This window comes from Vombatus ursinus, unplaced genomic scaffold, assembly GCF_900497805.2.
Source record: "Vombatus ursinus unplaced genomic scaffold, bare-nosed wombat genome assembly UNPS02014807.1, whole genome shotgun sequence".
Classification (NCBI taxonomy): Eukaryota; Metazoa; Chordata; class Mammalia; order Diprotodontia; family Vombatidae; genus Vombatus; species Vombatus ursinus.
In genome coordinates, this window is record NW_020954585.1 from 59,770,437 (window position 1) to 59,787,862 (window position 17,426).

At 36.2% G+C, this 17,426-nt stretch overlaps 1 protein-coding gene across 2 annotated transcripts in view; it reads right to left on the bottom strand.

Moving 5' to 3' along the window:
* Positions 1–3,673: 3,673 nt before the first annotated feature.
* The window catches only part of LOC114052339 (radial spoke head 10 homolog B2-like), a 61,867-nt gene continuing 48,114 nt past the window's right edge, over positions 3,674–17,426 (bottom strand). The window contains exons 16-20 of one of the 2 annotated variants that reach the window (XM_027874891.1): positions 13,117–13,245; positions 12,221–12,314; positions 8,051–8,188; positions 6,660–6,858; positions 3,674–4,904 (exon numbers count right to left, since the gene is read on the bottom strand). In XM_027874891.1, the coding sequence (XP_027730692.1) occupies positions 4,742–4,904; positions 6,660–6,858; positions 8,051–8,188; positions 12,221–12,314; positions 13,117–13,245 (723 nt within the window). In that variant the 3' untranslated portion in view covers positions 3,674–4,741. The remainder of the gene's footprint in view (positions 4,905–6,659; positions 6,859–8,050; positions 8,189–12,220; positions 12,315–13,116; positions 13,246–17,426) is intronic. The other variant, XM_027874893.1, reaches the window with a different exon arrangement.

Here is a 17,426-nt window from a genome sequence, read left to right on the forward strand (position 1 = left end):
CAAAACAGCTTATTTAAAGTGTCTAAAAATTCATAAAATTTTTGTTTAACATTACTGGTTATTAGTCATATTATTGACTGGATTAATGATAATAGTAAAGCAATACTTGCTTTGTAAGAATCAAATTTCTATCAAATCCGTAACTCTGACTGTAAAATTTTTAGATTTTAAATATTTAAGTGGAATTATTAAAAGCAAGTCTGCTACATCTATGCCATTCCATTCTTCTGATATTATGTGACTATTTTACTGGAAAATAAAATGAATAAATTGCTAAAAAATTTCAAAGATTTTTATTTTTTATTTACATTTCTTTTCATTCACTACTTTTACTTTAGGATATAATTGTTAATGAGCTTAAGTGTGATTGTTCCTAGTCAATCCTGGATATTATAAAAAGATTGTAAGTTTTAAAATATCTAGCAAAGTTATAGGATTCCCATTCTTGCCTCACCAAATTGTACGGTGGCAGATATTCAAAGCATTTATAGAAAGTAACAAAACTAAACTTTATTTTCCTTACAAACCAAAATAATTTAAAAACAACATAAAAGTAAAAAAAAAAATTTTAAACTTTGCCTTAATGATTTAAAAAGCATGGGTTCCCTTTCCTCATATTTAAACACAAAACAGTCTTCCCTTTTAGGTAGAAGTGCTCAAATGTCTATCTTTGCATGCCTTTTAAATAGTGGAATTTTCTTTTTTTTAGCTTTTTAAAAAAACATGTCCAATTACATGTAAAATCAATTAACATTCATTTTTAAAAATTTAGAGTTCCAAATTCCCTCCTTCCCTCCTTCTTTCCCCTCTCCTCATTGAGAAGGCAGGCAATTTGATATGTTTTACATATGGAGTCATGCAAAATCCATTTCCATATTAGTCACATGAAAGAAAACAGACCAAATAAATAAATGAAAGTTAAGAAAGTTAAAAAAAAGTTTGCTTCAATCTACATTCAGACTCCATCATTTCTTTCTCTGGAGGTGGATAGCATTTTTCATCATAGGTCCTTCAGAATTGTCTTGGATCACTGTATATCTGAGAATAGCTAAGTCATTCACGGTTGATCATCATACAGTATTGCTGTCACTATGTACAATGTTCTCCTGGTTCTGCTCACTTCACTTTCCATCAGTTTGTGTAAGTCTTCCAAGATTTTTCTGAAAACATCCTACTCTTCATTTCTTATAGCACATAGTATTTCATCACAATCATATACTACAGCTTGTTCAGCCATTTCCCAATTGATGGGCATTCCCTTAATTTCCAATTCTTTGCTACCACAAACAGAGCTACTATAAATGTTCTTTCACATATAGTCCTTTTCCTTTTTTTTGTTTTTTCACCTTTTTGGGATACAGACCTAGTAGTGGTATTGCTGGGTCAAAGGGTATGTACAGTTTTATAGTCCCTTGGGCATTGTTCCAAATTGCTCTCCAGAATGGTTGAATCAGTTTACCTCTCCACCAACATTGCTTTAGTGTCCTAATTTTCCTACATTCACTCCAACATTTGTCATTTTCCCTTTCTGTCATGCTAGCCAATCTGAAAGGTATGAGGTAGTACCTCAGAGTTGTTTTAATTTGCATTTCTCTAATCAATAGTGATTTAGAGCATTTTTAATATAATTATAGATAGCTTTGATTTCTTCATGTAAAAACTACCAGTTCATATCCTTTACCATTTATCAATTGGGGAACGACTTGTATTCTTATAAATTTGACTGACCTCTATATATTTGAGAAATGAGACATGTATCAGAGAAACTTGCTGTAAAAATTTTTCCACAGTTGTGATTACTGTCTATTTCTCCCCCCATCCTATTTTTCCCATTTATCTCTCTCTCTTTCTCCTTTCACTGTCTCTCCTCAAGTGTTTTGCTTCTCACCACCACCTCCCCAAATCTGCCTCCCTGCTATCAGTCTTCTGTCCTCTTCTCTCATCCCATTCCCTTCCTACTTCCCTGTAGGATAAGATAGATTTCTATACTCAGTTAAGTGTGTATATCATTCCCTCTTTGGCCCAATTCTGATGAGAGTAAAGTTCAAACATTATCTGCCCCTCCTATTCTTCCCCTTCACTGTGAAAGCTCTTTTGTGCTTCTTTTACATGAGATAATTTACTCCATTCTATCTTTCCCTTCTCCCAGTGGATCCCTCTTTCTCACCCCTTAATTTTTTTAGATGTCCCCTCAATCATTTCTCTTTCTCAGCCCTTAATTTTGGGTTTTGGTTTTTTGGTTTGTTTGGTGTTTTTTTATTTTGTTTTGTTTTGTTTTTTGTTTTTTTGGTTTTTTCTTTTAAAGATATCTCATTATAGAGGGCAGCTAGGTGGTGCAGTAGATAGAGCACCAGCCCTGAAGTCAGGAGGACCTGAGTTCAAATCTGGCCTCAGACCAAACACTTGACACTTTACTAGCTGTGTGACCCCTGGGCAAGTCACTTAACCCCAATTGCCTAAAAATTAAAAAATAAAATAAAATAAAAAGATATCTCATCATAGTCAACTCACACCCATGCCCTCTGTCTAAGTATACTGTTTCTAATTGCCCTAATGATAAAGTTCTTAGGAGTTACATGTATCATCTTCCCATGTAGAAATGCAAACAGTTTAACCATATTTAATCCCTTATTTCACTTTCCTGTTCACCTTTTTACTCTTCTCTTGAGTCTTATATTTGAAAGTCAAATGTTCTGTTCAGCTGTGATCTATTTTGTTAAATGCCCATTTTTTCCTCTGAAGGATTATATTCAGTTTTGCTGGGTAGGTGACTCTTGGTTTGTCATACTAGCTCCTTTGCCCTCCAGAATATCATATTCTAAGCCCTCCGATCCTTTAATGTAGATGTTGATAAATCTTGTGTTATCTTGCCTGTGGTTCCATGATACTTGAATTGTGTCTTTCTGATTGCTTGCAATATTTTCTCCTTGACCTGGGAACTCTGGAATTTGGCTACTATATTCCTGGAAGTTTTCATTTTGGGATCTCTTTCAAGAAATGATTGGTAGATTCTTTCAATTTCTATTTTACCCTGTGGTTCTAGGATATCAGGGCAGTTTCCCATGATAATTTCTTGAAATATGTCTAGGCTCTTTTTTTTTTTATCATGGCTTTCAGATAGTCCAATAATTCTTAAATTATCTCTCCTCAATCTATTTTCCAGATCAGTTGTTTTTCCAATGAGATAGTTCACATTTTCTATTTTTTCATTCTTTTGATTTTGTTTTATTGTTTCTTGATGTCTCATAAAGTCATTAGCTTCCACTTGCTCAATTCTAATTTTTAAGGAATTATTTTCTTCAGTGAGCTTTTATACCTCCTTTTCCATTTGACTAATTCTGCTTTTTAAAGCATTCTCTTGAGTGGATTTTTGTGCCTCTTTTGCTATTTGCCCTATTCTGTTTTTTAAGCTGTTATTTTCTTCAGAGATTTTTGTGTCCCCTTTACCAAACTGTTGACTCATTTTTCATAGTTTTCTTTCATCGCTCATTTCTTTCATCACTCTTTTCCCAATTTTTCCTTTCTCATTTGATTTTTAAAATCCTTTTTAAGCTCTTTCAGGAATTCTTTTTGAGCCTGAAATCAATTAATCATGTAATTACTTTGTATTTGTTTTCTATGTATTTTGATTTTAACTGTATATGTTTTTCCCTCTTCTCCCATTCCCCCCAGTAAGAGTGTAAGCTCCTTGAGGGCCAGAACTGTTGTTTGTCTTTGTATTCCCAACACCTATCACAAATCCTGGCATATACTATATTTTAAGTGCTCAATAGATTTTTGTTGAATTCTTTTCAATACCAAGCAGTGCTCCGTCATCTATACCTGTAACTAGTTATGACTTCATTGTCTTGGACTGTGAATACTACTACAAGAATTTTTGTGTAAGACAAATTAGGTTTTATGGGTACGTCTATATTTCATTTGACTCAATTTTGAAAGTACAACATTTGTAGTAATGACATCATAAAAATGCTAAAATTCACTGGGTTATTATTTAAGAAGTGTTTTTAAAGTGTTTCTAAGAATCATTCCAATAATTGGACTGGACCAACTGGAAGACAAGTGACTAAAATGTCCATACCCTTTGACCAAGAGATTCAACTGCTCATGACAAAAAATCCCCATATGCACCCAAATATTTATAGCAGCACTTTTTGGAGTAGCAAGGAATTGGAAATAAAGTAGATACCCCTTATTTGGGAAATGACCAAACAGGTTGCAGTATATAAGTAGAATGTGATATTACTGTACTATAAGAAACAAGGTAATGAATACAAAAAAGCATGGGAAGACATGCAAGAAAGCATGGGAACTAATACACAGGTGAAAAAATCAGCAAAACAAATGGAAACTGAATGCTGCAAAATTCTGATGGTCCAAGCTTGCCTTCCAAGAAGAGATGAAAAAACATTTCTCCCCACATTGCAGAGGTTGGGGATTCTGGGTGTGGAATACTGCATGTATTTGTCGGACTCTTTTTGCTGTGTTGGCTAGTTTTGATTTTTTTTCCTTGTTACACAGGATATAGCCCTTTAGAAGGTCTAACATGATGAGATACACTGGGAAATGTAGGTTATATAAAGGCAAAAGACGTCAATAAAAATTTATTAAAAATAAAGTTTCTAAATAGAAATCTAATGCAATTGTTTGATTTTATTGGTTATGATGGTAGAATTTTGAGTTCCAAGGTTCTTGTCACGTCTACATGCCCTGATCTAGGAGTAAGTTACCAAACATCCTTTTACCTTTTCTTTTTCTTACTTGTAGTCATCTTAATTACCTCTTCTTTAGGAGGACTTGGTGTAAGATGAGGTAAATCTTCTGATGTGTCTTTAGTTATTACACTAATTGTTATCACCTCATAATCTTGTCTTTTGGCTTCTTCCTCTAGTAAAAGATTAAGCCTAAAACCAAGTAAAGAAGGACATTTTAATTTTCTTTAAAATTTGAAAAAAACCTTCAAACCTATTTTCATATAAACAAAACTGGCAATATTTTTTTAAGTTCCTAAAACAAGAAAACAGCTATAATCACCCTATAGCAGTGCTGTCGACTAGAAAGGAATGGGAAGGAGGGTGAGGCAGAGACTAAACCTTAAGAGGATCCCTGGATGGTCACATATTGACTTAGAAAAACACATTAATATGATTCTGGCTACACTCTGGAGTGTTGCTTGGCTGTGTGCAAATAAATGACATCTGTAAATTGCATCACCACCTTTTGCCTAAAATTTGAAGTTTCTTCCAAAGCTGAAGCACTCTATTATGTTCTTAAGACATTTAAAATTACTTGCAAATGACATCTCCCTAGTGCCTGACTTTTAGTGTTAATTGCACCAAATATAACCAACCAAGGTTTTAAAATGTGGTTTAAATTAGCTAGGATAGGGGCTGCTAGGTGGTGCAGTGGATAGAGCACCAGCTTTGGAGTCAGGAGGACCTGAGTTCCTAACACTCAGGCACATAACACTCTCTAGCTCTGTGAGTCTGGGCAAGTCACTTAACGTCAATTGCCTCACCATTAAAAAAAAAAAAAAAGCTAGGATGACAATGGGCTCATAGTAGCATTGTTGCCATTCCTATATGATTTCCCCCACCCCATTTAGCATTGTGTTTTCTTCAATTGGATAGAGACATTTACACATAAGGATAGATGTTTGACCAAAGTATCTACTATCAGGCTAGAATAAAGACTTTACAGTCATTTTTAAAAGTGCGTACTAACTTATATTAGAAAATATTGTTGCTCTAAAGAAAGGAGTGGCAAATGTGATATCGAAATGGCAAAAAAAGGAAATTAGAAAAACTGAGAAAACTACTGTTTTTAAATGATTCTGACATGTTAGAATAACTGTGAAAAATAGTTAAATAAAAAAGTTAAAACTATGAAAAATAATTAAAGCCCAGGTGGTTCATAGCACTGTATTAATTTTGTTTCTTCTAATTTGCCACATGAGTTTCACCTAGCCAAAATATGGTTGGGCACAGTCTTAGGAAAAATTGTACAGTTTTAGTCAAAAAAGCATTTGGTGGCAGCCCCTATGTTATTTAACACAAATTTCAAGAAGCTAACAATAGAAATAAGATAAAAAATTGAAAACGTGAACGTTGGCATGAGAAGATAAAATTATTTTCATACAACATGATAATTTCCTTACAAAACTCAAGAGATTTGCAAAAAAAAAAAACAAACAAAAAAACTGGGATAATGGCTTCAGTAAAGCAACAATATTCAAAATAATTTCAAAAGAGCCACTACCATTTCCATATGATAATAACAAAAACCAGGAGAAAATAATAAAAAAGGAAATTCTATTCAAAATAACCATAATAGTTAGCATTTACATAGCCCCTTAAGGTTTACAAAGCACTTTACATATTTTAACTCATTTGATCTGCACAACAACCCTGTGAGAGTTGGTGCTCTTATAAAATATCTAAGAGCTAATCTACAAAAAAAAATCCAAGAAATATAAAAACACCTTAAAGAAATGAAGAATGAAGAATGAATTAGATGTTAAAAAGTCATTTGACACTCAATGTCTCATTGCTATAAAATTTTGGAAAATCATATTAAAGTATTCAAGAGGCTACTGTCTCTTGAATAAGTATGTCTTTTTGTTTTTTTTACAAATTTAATTTTTATGTTTTAAAAATTACCTTGCTTCCACTTCTTCATTTTCAATTTTTTTCTTCTGGGCCAATTCTTCTTCCAATATTCTATTTTCCTTTATTTTCTCTTTTATGATTTCTTCATGTTTGTATGCTTGAAAGAACGTGTTCACGAAAAAGAAGTATATGTGATTAATCCATGTGTTGATTTTTTCTTTTCTTCCATCCTTGGACTTTTCAAATTTTTCTGTAATAAATGTTCATTAGAATTACTATCAGTTCAATCTAGCTATCTAAGTACCTGCTTTTAGTATTTTATGATATTCTCGGAGACCTTTTTGTTTGTTTATTTTCTATCATACACTGTTTACATTGGGTAGATTTTAGGTTTGCTAAAATTATTAGGGGACTTCTTTGTACATTAACTCAGTTATTTGGTGGGAAGTTCATTTTATCTAGAAAGAGCAACTTGAGTTTCTTCTGTAAGTGAAACAAATGATGCTAAGAATTTTAACTCTTGGAACTGAAATGACCAAGAAAATAAGCTTACAATTCCATTCCACCCACAAGCTAGGGCTGTGGGATCTGTGTTCCAAGTGAGGCTCTCTCAACTGTAGGAAACTTGTTTTGTACATGTCTATAATATTCATTAAGAGAAATCCAATCTGTCAAGAAATTGTTGTTTTTAATTCCAACTTCCATACATAATTTTTTGTTAGTGACATGTACTATGATAAGATGGGATTTAATCAATGGAGTCCATTTTCCCCCCCAGCTTAGTTTGGTACACTTGCCTCTTCTGAACTGGGCGATGAACATGTGGAAATGTAGCAGGACCACAAAGATGGCTTCATTCAAAGACAAGATTTTACAGTCATTAATGGCAACCTAAAATTTGGAGTCTAGAGCTAGGAGAGTAGTCCCTTTGCAGTATGGGGTTGAGGGGATGCTCCATATCTATTTCCTTTGAATTGTTGATGGTAGAAGCAACCACTTGTACACAGTTTTGGCATCTGGGGTTCCAGATCATAAGGCTTCTTTGCCTGATTTATACTACTTTTGCAGAAGATGTCAGGTCCAAGCTGTGATTATGCTTGGAAGGTGGCCTCGATGATATAGAGAAGATTATTGGATTTACTGAAGTAATAAATTATCCTCATTTATGTTAATAGTAAATTTACAATGGAAAGCAAAGTAGAAAAATGAGGAAGTAGCCATTTTTATATCTATTATTTTGAAGTTATGCAAACTCTTTTGCATGACTGCTAACCTGCTGCCCTCATAAAAAAAATGCTCAAAGAATGAAAATCAAATCTCCATTATGGAACAGAGTTGAGGATTATCCAGAGAAGGATTTAGACAGAGCTTTAACTTTGAAAGGCATTTTTGTACTTAGACTTACATATAAGCTTGATATCGCCTTTTAAAAATCGACATACCTGATATCTCCTTCATAGCACACTCTTCAAAGTCAGAAATGGGCTGTGATGGTCCTGCTTCCTCTTTATCTTCTGATTTGAAGACAGCTTCTGAACAGAGTGACTGCTGTACCTGAGAATCAAGTGTCACATTGCGAGCTGTAAGAAAAGAAATTTTCATTGATTCATAAACTTTTAGCAATGGAAGGGACATTAGGGAAGTTAGGGGCCTTGACCAAGCTCAAAGTCAATGCTGAGTCTCCTATACTCACAGTCTGGTGCTTTTTCTAAATGATTTTCATGAATCCAATTAATCTTCTTGACCATTTTATAATGCTCATATAGAGAGGACATATACAAAGAATGGAGGAGACTAGAATATCCAAAGAGCAATTATGAGCATATTTGGGTAAATTGCAAGTAGGATAGGCAAAGAAATGACATAGTGTCTTAAAGCTAGAAGAAACAAGAAGTCATTTGATTCAAAGATACTAATGATCTTTTCATTGCCAGATCCAATGACCTTTCCTCAAAATGTCATTCTCCTTAACATCCCTGCAGCTTTTGACACTGTTGATCATTCCCTTTTCCTGGACATTCTCTTCTTTCCAGCTTTTCAGGGGATTACTCTCTCCTGGCTCTTTTTCCTATATGTCAGACCACAGTCTCCTTTGCTGGATCCTCATCCAGATCATGCCCATTTTACCATAGGTGTCCCATAGGGCCCTGTCCTGGGCCCCCCTCTTCTCCCTCTATTCTACTTCACTTGATCTCATGAGCTCCCATGGATTTAATTATCATCTCTGTGCTCATGATTCTAAAATCTACCTTTCCCACCTAATCTCTCTGCTGACCTCTAGTTTCACATCTCCAACTACCTTGCAGATATCTCGAACTGGACGTCCAGCAGACATCTTAAATTCAACATGTCCAAAACTGAACTTTCCCCCTAAACCATTCCCCCTCCTATCTTCCCTGTTACTATGGATGGCAACACTATCCTCCCAATCCTCTGAGGCTCACAAACCTAGGAGTGATCCTTGACTCCTCACAATCTCTTATCCCCCATACCCCATCTGTTGTCAAAGCCTGTTGATTTCACCTTTGCAACATCTCTCAAATATGCCTCCTTCTCCCTTCTGACCCTGCCACCACTCTGGTATAAGCCCTCAATCACCTCATGCCTGGCAATAGCCTGCTAGTGGGTTGGCCTGCCTCTCCCCCCTTCAAACCATCATCCATTCATCAACCAAAGGGATTTTCCTAAAGTGTAGGTCCTATCATATCAGCCCTTCTACTCAATAAACTCTAGCGACTTCCTTTCACCTCCAGGATCAAATACAAAATCCTCTGCCATTAAAAGCCCTTCATAACCTAATCACCTTCCCTTTCCAGTCTTCTTACACCCCCACCACTTACTCTTTGATTCAGTGACCTGGTTTCCTGGCTGTTCCACAAACAAAATGCTCCACATGTTGGCTCTGGGCATTTTCTCTGGCTGGCCTCCATGCCTGGAATGTTTTCCCTATCTCCACTTCCTGGCTTCCATTAAGTCCCAATAAACTCTCATCTACAGGAAACTTTTCCCCAAACCCTCTTGATTCTAACGCCTTCCCTCCATTTATCCTATACATGTATCCTGTATATATAACCTTATTAGTCCCTATTTGTTTGTTGCTTTCTCCATTAGATTGTGAGCTCCTTGAGGACAGGGACTGTCTTTTAAGACTTTTTTGCATTCCCATTACTTAGTACAGTACCTGGCACATAATAGGCATTTAATAAATGTTTGTTGACTGACTGACAGTCCTCAGCCTTAAGGAATGATTTGTGTAAAATATCCAAGAGAGATAGCTGTCATATCTGTTGAATAGAGTCCCCCTGAGAATACCACATTTCTTACTACTCTCACCATTAGAGAACATTCCTTTTTCCATTTTTCTGGAGTCTCATAGTCAGGAAGGTCAGGCTTTCCAAATGCTGCTTCCTGACCATTTATCTTTCTACCTCCATCCCTCACTAACCTTTCCACTTGAAGTCCATGGAATATATTCATAACACAATCTCAATATGCTTATTCCTATCTACTTCCTTCCAGGTCACTCTCCTAAATGCCTCAAACACTTTAGCGTCTGACAGTCTTCCTCTCTACCTTATCCCTTCAAAAGTCATGCTTCAAAAGTCATGTTGTCAGTCTCTCTCTCTAACATCTTAATCATGCAATTGCTCAGTTCCAAGTGACCTCTCCCATCAATCCCCACTTTAGTTCCACATCCACAAGTCACACTTTGAGTTCATAATCGCAGAATTGCATAACCACCGTGATCCTGAACTTCAAAATTCTAATCTCTGACCACAACTCCATATGTATCCATGTCTCCCACTCTGTTGTGAGAACAATTTTAGTGTGAATGATATTCAGGTCTTTGACCACTCCCAACCTGCATTTTCTTTTTTTTTTTTTAATTTTATATTTTCTCTTTTTTATTAATTTATTTTGATTTATCAACAATCACTTCCATATGCTTTTGAGTTTAAAATTTTTCTCCCCCTTCCTCCCCACCACCCTCCCCAAGATGGAGCACAATCTGATATAAGCTACACATATACATTCCTATTCAACATATTTTCACATTTGTGATGTTGTAAGTAAGAATTAGAGCCAATAGAAGGAACCACCAGAAAGAGGAAACAAAACTCAACAGAAGAAAAAAAAATAGCAAATAGTATGCTTCAATCTGCATTCAAACTCCATAGTTCTTTCTTTGGATGTGGATAGCATTTTCCATCACAAGGCCTTTAGAGATATCTTATAGATCCTTGTATTGCTGGGAAGGGTTAAGTTTATCAATATTAGTCATCGCACATTGTGGATGTTACAGTGTACAATGTTCTCATGGTTCTGCTCACTTCACTCAGCATCAGACCATACAAGTCTTTCCATGTTTTTCTGAAGTCAGCCTGTTCATCATTTCTTATAGCACAATAGTATTCCATTACATTCATATGCCACAATTCGTTCAGTCATTCCCCAATTGATGGGCCAACCTGCATTTTCCCAATCCTTCTTTACCACCCTAGCCTCATTTCTCTATCCTTGACACCATGGTCTACCAATTTAGTGATTTAGTAACCGTCATACATATTTGCCCCTTGACCTTCTTTTAACCTGTTAATCTGACACCCTGGGTAACCCCCCACCACCTGAGTTCTTTATTCTTGATGCCAAGCTACAAGCATCACGAAAGAAAAAGACATTAAATCAGAGTGGCTGTGCTGACTACAAATTTGTGGTCCTCACCCTCAGCTGGATCACTAAAACAGTGCAACCAAAAGAGGGTCCAGAATTAAATAGGAGGAAGGGATTAGAAGAGCTCGATAACATTTGGAAAGTGGTATAATACTTGGAATAGTCCCAACCTACTCCCTGCAGTAAAGGCATGTTTCCTTACCATTAGTATTCTTCCAGTGACACTACATGACTGCTAACTGTGGGACCCCAAAAGATCTTGGAGGAATCCAAATTACAAATAGCCCAGAGGACATGATGGATCTAAGCAGCTAAAGCATTATATAGGAGAAGGAGTAAAAAGATATCACCAATGTCATGGAGGCCAGAAAAGAAGGTGAGACCTGTCATGGAGCAAGAATGAGAACACAAAAGATGTTGACAGCCCAAGTGTGACACTGATACTCCCAAGATGTTAAACTGCTAAAGGAATCACACTAGTGCATTAGAAAGATAAATTAATGGAGAATACATGTAATGATACGAACATGTATGTACATGTCAACAATACGTATCCATCTGTACAAACAAGAATACACAAATGGATACATATTGGCCAAGGCCTGTGATGTCCCTGGTGCAGAAACTCCTCATGTGCAAACTTGCTCCTTTGATGCAGATCATCTCTAATTTATAGGTTCAGAGAGTTGCTGAGGATACTGAGAGGTTAAGTGACCGAGATTTGTAAGGTCTTCCTTATTCCAAGGTTGTATCTATTATGCAATGCTGATATATTGTTTTCAAGTATTTATTACATATACACAATATATCTGAAACATGAAAATGTTTATATATTTTAATATTATATTAATTAATAATATTTGATAATTAATATCAACAGTTAACGATATTAATATTATATTTAATATCTATTTAATATAGAAATATAATAAAATACTCACCCAGTTGTGCTAAAAAAAGAGATACTCCTTTTCCCACGGGTTTAGAGTTCAGTTTGGAACCCTTTTCTTCACTTAGAGACTCCTTGGACTTTGTCTTAGAGGAAAATAAATAAGTAAAATATTTTAATAGTGTAATAATATATGAATAAAAACTAGCTTTCTCTATCTATTTTAGTTAATTAATTTTAGTTTAGGGAGGAGGTATTTATTAATTAATGTGATGTGAAAACAATAAGCACCAATAAAAGTGAAAGAAAACCCAAAAGGAGGCATAAGGATATTTTCTTTAAGGCCTATCAGTATACATCAATGTTCAAGACTTGAAGGGTCTGTGATAATCTTGGTATTTGTACTTCCTCCACTGCAGGAGATCTCAGCACCTTTGTGCTACTGGAGATAGTTTTCAAAAGCTGAATGGTAGGGCTAGAAGATTTCATTATCTGGTGATTACCTATCTGACAAGGGAGCTTTGCGCACTTAGAAAGGCTAGTCCATAGATAACAGGTACACACTCTGCTGGGCCTCCCAGTTTGGTAGGACTTGCTGAAGTTTGTACTCCCTTAGGATAGCCTTCAAGAACCTAGGCTCACCTCTATGTCAAGAAGAGGCATCAATTTAACAGGAGTGGGGAACCTGCGGCCTCGAGGCCACACGTGGCCTTAACTAGTACTTAAGTAAATCTCCTTAGCCATGATAAAATATTCATATTTATGCTTCTTAAATAAATGATTACAAAGGTTCAAATACCTGCTAACACAACCCTCCATAACTGAAAAATAATATATGTCCTTATGGGACTAAGGAAACAATATTTACAACGAATGCATAACCACTGCTGGATTATTCTTCATAAAACAAATGCAACCCACTATTTGTAATTCGCTAAGTTTGCAAACCTCAGATTTCTTCATTTTGTTAAGATCCACGGGTAGTCCTAACTTGCTGGAGGAAGACTTTGCACTGACAAAGTGAGTGATTTCAGAATCATAGCTGGTTAAAACACTCATGCTCTTGTTCAAAACATTCTAATAAAAAACAAATTAATACTTGTTACAAGTGATGATTCTCTGAGGAGAGAAGGGAGGAGGTATTTATTAATTAATGTGATGTGAAAACAAAAAGCACCAATAAAAGTGAAAGAAAACCCAAAAGGAGGGCAAAGATGTACGCCTATCATATCGGCAAATACGATAAAGTGGCAAAACAAAGCTGTTAGGGTTATGGAGAAACATTGCTGGTAGAATCAACTAATCAGCATGTAAGGGCCTCCCGAAGTCAGGCATTGTGTTAGGCACTGGGGGCACATAGAAACCATCCTCTGCCACTGAGGAGCTCACATCCTAGCAGGAGAAACAACACTATGTACACATGTAAGTAGGTATCAGATACATAGTAATTTTAGGTAGAATGTTTTTAGAGGGCAATCTGTCAATGTACAAGAAGAGTTATAGAAATAATAATATTCTCTGATCCAGTAATTCCATTAATAATAAGGATAGCTAGCATTTATATAGCACTTTAAGGTTTGCAAAATGTTTTACAAATATTCTCATTTTACCCTCACTACAACCCTGAGAGGTAGGTGCAATTATTTTCTCCATTTTAAAGAGGAGAAAACTGAGGCAGGCAAAGGTTAAGTGACTTGTCCAAGGTCAGACAGCCAGTATGGTAGTGATGGAGACTTCAGTTATCCAGACATCTGCTGGAGCACCTTTCTCTCACCTCCTTCTCAGAAAGTGTCCATGGGCTTCACCAAACTACAAATGAGGTCTATAACATAAAAAAAAAAAAACTAGAGAGAGAAAGTAGAACTGCTAAACTCTTATGTTTCTTCTGTTTTTTTCTGCCAAGGAGAATCAATCGATCAACATTTATTAAGCACCCACCATGTGCCAAGAATATAAAAAGAGGGGCAGCTAGGTGGTGCAGTGTATAGAGCACTGGCCCTGAAGTCAGGAGGACCCAAGTTCAAATCTGGCCTCAGACCAAACACTTGACACTTACTAGTTGTATGACCCTGGGCAAGTCACTTAACCCCAATTGCCTTAAAAAAAATATAAAAAGAGGCAAAAGACAATCATTTTCCTCAAGAGCTTACAATCTAATGGAGGAGACAATAAACAAACAAATACAACAAATAAGTTATATATAGGATAAATAGGAAATAATTAACAGAGGGAAGGCACTAGAATTAAGAGGAGTTGGAAAAGGCTTCCTATAGAAGGTAGGCTTTTGTTTGGGACTTGATGGAAGCTAGGTTACATTGGGATGATCTCAAAAGAAAAATGGAAGGGACCCACATGTACAAAAATATTTATAGCAGCTCTTTTTGTGTGGCCAAAAATGGGAAATTGAGGGGATGCCCATCAATTGGGGAATGGCTGAACAAGCTGTGGTATATAAAAGTAATGGAATCCTATTGTGCTATAAGAAATGATGAGCAGGCAGACTTCAGAAAAACCTGGAAAGACTGATGCTGAGTGAAGTGAGAAGAACCAGGAGAACATTGTATACAATAACAGCCACACTGTGTGGTGACTGACTTCTCAGCAATGCAAGAATCTAAGACAACTCCAAAAGACTCATGATGGAAAAAGCTGTCCACATCTGGAGAAAGAACCATGGAATCTGAATGCAGATGGAAACATACTATTTGCTCTCCTTTTCTTTTGTTGTTTGGTTTTGATTCTTCTTTCTCATGGTTCCTCCCATTGGTTCTAATTCTTCTTTTCATCATGACTAATATGAACATATAAGTAGAGCCTATATCAGACTGCGTGCTATCTTGGGGAGGGGGGAGGAGAGGAAGGGGGAATAAATTTGAAACTCAAAATCTTATGGAAGTGAACGTTGAAAACTAAAAATTAATAAATAGTTTAATAAAAAATAAAAGAAAAATAAAAATGGAAAGGGTGAGAAAGAGGGATGTACTGGGAGAAGGGGGAAGGGAGAAGAAAAATGGAGGAAATTATTTCACATAAAAGAAGGGCCCAAAGAATTTTTACAATGGAGGAGGAAAACTGAGGGGAGAGGGTGACTTTGTTTTTTCTTTTTAGTGAGGCAATCAGGATTAAGTGACTTGCCCAGGGTCACACAGCTAGTAAGCGTCAAGTGTCTGAGGTCATATTTGAACTCAGGGACTCCTGACTCCAAGGCCGGAGTTCTATCCACTGTGTCACCTAGCTGCCCCAAAAACAATTTTTTAAAAAATTTTATTTATTTATTTTTTTGGCTAGGTAATGGGATTAAGTAACTTGCCCAGGGTCACATAGCTAGTTAAGTATTATGTGTCTGAGACCAAATTTGAACTCAAGTCCTCCTGAATCCAGGGCCAGTGCTCTATCCACTGCGCCACCTAGCTGCCCCTTCCAAAAACAATTTTTAACATTCATTTTTAAAACTCTTGAGTTCCAAATTCTCTCCCTTCCTCCCTCCCCCCCACCCATTAAGAAGGTAAGCAGTTTACATAGGTTATACATGTATAGTCATGGAAAACATATCCATAATAGTCATGCTATGAAAGAAAACAGACAAAAAAAACTCAAGAAAAATAAAGAAAGCGGGAAAAAAGTATGCTTCAATCTATATTCAGACACCATCTGTTCTTTCTCTGGGGATGGATAGCATTTTTCATCATAAGTCTTTCAGACCTGTCTATAATGATCTACATTATATTGCTGAGAATGGCTAAGTCATTCACAGCTGATCATCTTACAATATCACTATTACTTTGTGCACAGCACATTTCACTTTGCATCAGCCCAAGCAAGTCTTTCCAGGTTTTTCTGAAAGCATCCTGCTCATCATTTCTTATAGTACAATAGTATTCCATCACAATCACATATCACAACTTGTTCAGCCATTCCCCAATTGATGGGCATTCCCTCAACTTCTAATTCTTTACCCCTAGAAAAGAGATGCCATAAATATTTTTGTACATATAGGTCATTCTCCTTTTTGTTTTTTTGTTTTTATTAATTTATTTATTTTTATTTTTCAATATTCACTTCCACAAGATTTTGAGTTCCAAATTTTCTCCCCATCTCACCCCTCTGTCCACTCCATACGGTGTGCATTCTGAATACTCATTCCCCTGATCTGCCCTCCCTCTATCACTCCCCCTTCTCTTATCCCCTTCCCCTTCTATTTTCCTATAGGGCAGGATAGATTTCTATACTCCATTGCCTGTGTATCTTATTTCCTAGTTGCATGTGAAAATAATTTTAACATTTGTTTTTAAAACTCTGGGTTCCAAATTTTCTCCTTTCCTCCCTCCCTACCCACCCTCATTGAGAAGGCAAGCAACTTGATATAGGTTATACATGTGCAGTCATGCAAAACACTTCCACAGTGGTCAAGTTGTGAAAAACTAACTATATTTCCCTTCCTCCTATCCTGCCCCCATGTATTCTATTCTCTCTTTTGTCCCTGTCCCTCCTCAGAATTGTTTGCAGAATTGATGACCCCTTCCTCAAATCTGTCCTCCCTTTTATCATCCCCCTCACTCAATTATCCCCTTTCCCCCTATTTTCCTGTAGGGTAAGAGATATTCATACCCAAATAAGTGTGTATGTTATTCCCTCCTTAAGCCAAATCCTATGAAGATAAGATTCACTCATTCCCTCTCACCTTCCTCCACTTCCCCTCCACTGTAAAAGCTTTTTCTTGTCTGTTTTATGTGAGATAATTTACCCCATCCTACTTCTCCTTTTCTCTTTCTCCCAGTACAATCCTCTCTCTCACTCCTTAATTTTATTTTTTAGATATCACCCCTTCATCTTCAACTCACCTGTGTCCTCTATCTATCTCTCTAACTATATATATATATATACATATATATTTTTTTTCCCTCAAACTACCCTAATACTGACAAAGGTCTCATGAGTTACAAATATCTTTCCATGTAGGAATGTAAACAGTCCAACTTTAATAAGTCCCTTATGATTTCTCTTTCCTGTTTACCTTTTCATGCTTCTCTTGAGTCTTGTATTTGAAAGTCAAATTTTCTATTCAGATCTGGTCTTTTCCTCAGGAATGCTTGAAAGTCCTCCATTTCACTGAATGTCCATTTTTCTCCTGAAGGATTATACTTAGTTTTGCTGGGTAGGTGATTCTTGGCTGTAATCCTATCTCCTTTGACCTCCAGAATGTTACATTCCAAGCCGTCTGGTCCCTTAATGTAGAAGTTGCTAAATCTTGTGTTAGG